Source organism: Dendrobium catenatum, unplaced genomic scaffold, assembly GCF_001605985.2.
Source record: "Dendrobium catenatum unplaced genomic scaffold, ASM160598v2 fragScaff_scaffold_466, whole genome shotgun sequence".
NCBI lineage: Eukaryota > Viridiplantae > Streptophyta > Magnoliopsida > Asparagales > Orchidaceae > Dendrobium > Dendrobium catenatum.
Genome location: NW_021318928.1, coordinates 1 through 3,008, shown reverse-complemented (window position 1 = coordinate 3,008; position 3,008 = coordinate 1). Strand labels below are relative to the sequence as shown.

At 29.9% G+C, this 3,008-nt stretch overlaps 1 protein-coding gene across 2 annotated transcripts in view; it reads left to right on the top strand.

The window, feature by feature from the left end:
- LOC110103445 (MKI67 FHA domain-interacting nucleolar phosphoprotein-like) overlaps positions 1-1,975 on the top strand; it is a 21,704-nt gene extending 19,729 nt beyond the window's left edge. For both annotated transcript variants that reach the window (XM_028694384.1, XM_028694383.1), the window contains exons 7-9: positions 448-517; positions 608-718; positions 1,714-1,975. In XM_028694384.1, the coding sequence (XP_028550217.1) occupies positions 448-517; positions 608-718; positions 1,714-1,782 (250 nt within the window). In that variant the 3' untranslated portion in view covers positions 1,783-1,975. The remainder of the gene's footprint in view (positions 1-447; positions 518-607; positions 719-1,713) is intronic.
- The last annotated feature ends 1,033 nt before the right edge of the window (positions 1,976-3,008 follow it).

Here is a 3,008-nt window from a genome sequence, read left to right as displayed (position 1 = left end):
CTACAAAAACAGCAACTCTATTGCTGTTTTCCCCACTCGAATCGATAGGAAATACTTGAATCTAAGTATTTCCGATCACTCAATCTACTTACATTAAATCGGTCTTAAATCAAAGCTTTTCCTTCATTAGGTCCCTAATTTTTCCCACCTAATTACATTCCTAAATATTTAATCGGTCTCAACTCTTTAAACATGAAAAACCACCTATCTAATGAGCCATTTGTGTAGATTTGGTTAACTCAATTCAAGCTGCAGCTACCTATTTCTTTGATTTTATATCTCCATTTCTTGTGCCAATGCCACCATTATATCTCATTTCATTCTTCTCTAATTTGACACATAATGGTTTAAGTTCCGAGTCTAATTTGCACAGTACATGTTAATTTAATAAGCTTGTTGAAAAATTTTCAATATTTTTTTTGTCTTATATATTTCTTCTGCTCCCAGATGGAAAGGCGTGGGTAAGACCCATATCCCACATAGGTGGATAGAAATGGAAAGAAAAAGGCATAACAAGGTAACTATTTGTATATGTAGATTAAATTTCTTTTATAACTAAAATATATTTGAATTGCAAAAAGTTGTGTCTTCTTGCACATTTTTGCAGGAGAGAAACACCAAAGAATATCAGAGTTTGGTGGAAGGAATTTTGAAGCGTGATGCAAAAAGGCGCAAACGCATAAAGGATGCTGGCATTGAATATGAATGCCCTGGATTTGTAAGTGTAAATGTTTTTGTTTTTGTTCTTTTGTACCATAATTTTGAAGCTAACTATAAACCATAGGTTGCTGCGTTTCCATGTTAACCATGAGACCTAGATTTTCAAGTTCAAATGCCGTAAACTTGCACAGACTATCTGGCCTACTTGCACTTCATAATACAATTCTGGAACACAAAATCTCTGCCCAAAACATAATAAGGATTGCTTGTTTTTTTTGGTCTGAAAAGAGTACTTATCCTACATTGTTTTGCAATAAAATTAAGTGCTGAATAGACCAAAAAACTACCCGACTTGAATAGACTCATTTGACAAGTTGATTTTTAGTGTGAACTGTTTACTCTAGTTAAAAATCTATGATCTTAGTTACTTAAGATTTATGATTTGGGCTTCATTTGGGACGGCTTCTTACTGTTTGTTAAAGCAACTTCTTAATACAAAAATTAAAAATTTTATACTAAAAAGCTGCTTTAAGAAGCAGTAAGAAAGCCGTCCCAAACGATGCCTTAGACTTCATTTGGGACAGCTTTTTTATTACTTCTTAAAATTTTTGTACTAAAACTTCATTTTAAGAAGCAATAGAAAAGCCGTCCCAAACAAAACCAGGCCTTAATGACAAGAGTTTGTGAGTGTTCAAACAACTTAGCTTGTGGAAACGATATAAATGATGCGAAGCTATCTTGGTCTGGTTATTTGGTTAACAGTTGTTTGCGTTCAATGTTTGGGCTGCAGTTTCCAGTGTTGCAAATCAATTAATCTTAGGACATATATGAAGATATGCTAAAATATTTGAAATGGGCCAGATTTTGTTTCCTAGCTTGATATGTTGGAATGAATGCATTACAGTTAGGTGAAATTTGCATTAATGTTCAATGATGCATATAAGATGCACTCATTGGACTTAGAAATGCAAATCGATTGGAGATATGGCAGATCAAACATTGTATTATTAAAAAACATAATCAATCAGTCTTTTTTTTTTTCTTATAATACAGGTGGGTAACATTCAAACTGCAAATAAGAAGATCAAATTTGCTGATGAGGAAGAGAAAGAGGAAGAGTGAAGCATTCTCACACACATTTGTTTCTGATCACCTATCGTTTGTTGAACTCTTTCCTTGATAGACTTTAGGAACAATTATTTGCTTGTCTCTATTTATTTTATCAATTATTTTGTATCTTTCTTCCTTTTTAGTTGCTATGTGAGGAAAAAAATTCTGTTTGGCTTTAGTAAAGCAACTGGTTTTCTATACTTCAGTTACTACATGTTGGTATGTGCTTGGCTTCATCAAATGAAACCTTGCTTTCAGCTTCAACTAAAGAAAAGGAAAAAAAAAAAAAAAACTAGTAGGGCTTATTTTTATTTTTGGTACATTTAGGCCAATTAAGATTTCATTTAGGATGATTTTCTTACTAAAAATAGTTTTTTTTTGTAAAAAATTTAAATTTTTTATTTTAAAAAGTCGCTTTAATAAACATTAAAAGCCGTCACAAATGAAAGCACAAGTCAAATACACATATTACATATGTAGACTTTGAATCCAACACCTTTATAGATGGTCAAAACTCTCAACCTATTATATCAAAGTGAGCTGAGTTGCAAAAAAATGTCCCAATATTAGCTACAAGGAATTATTTTATCTTTTTGTTATAAAGCTGCATGTTTATATTTAGTCTTCGTTTGGGACGGCTTTTTTATTGAAAACGGAGTTTTAGTAAAATAATTAAAATTTTTATACTAAAATTTTATTTTATAAAGCAATGAAAAAGCTGTCCCAAATGAAACCTTATTGTAAGAGTAGTAACACCTTTTTTGTTATTGTATATTTGTAAGTGGGTAATTATTCATATATTATTTCAATGGTGATTTGATATTTTTTGAAGTTCATTTTTCTTGTAATATTTAATTACTTTTGAAGCCCTAAGCAAATTTTTTTTCTGCAAAGATCGAAATTGCTTTACAATACTTATTTACTAATTAAAAATCATTTGCTTTACAATACTTATTTACAACTAAGTTCTCTATCTGTTTATGCTTCTAACGTTTAAATTTTTATATTTATATGCAAATTAAATATATGCTTATTTTACTTTTAAGCTCATGTGATATTTTTTGATAGATTTTAAAATGTGTTATAAATTAAAATTCGTATGCATTTATATGAATTTCTTATTTCTAAGTTATAATGAATGAATAATTAAGACAAGATATCTATACTACTATATAAAAGTGGCTTGGGACTTCACCCATAATAAATCTTGATCGTTCATTTATAAACATAAAATTAAA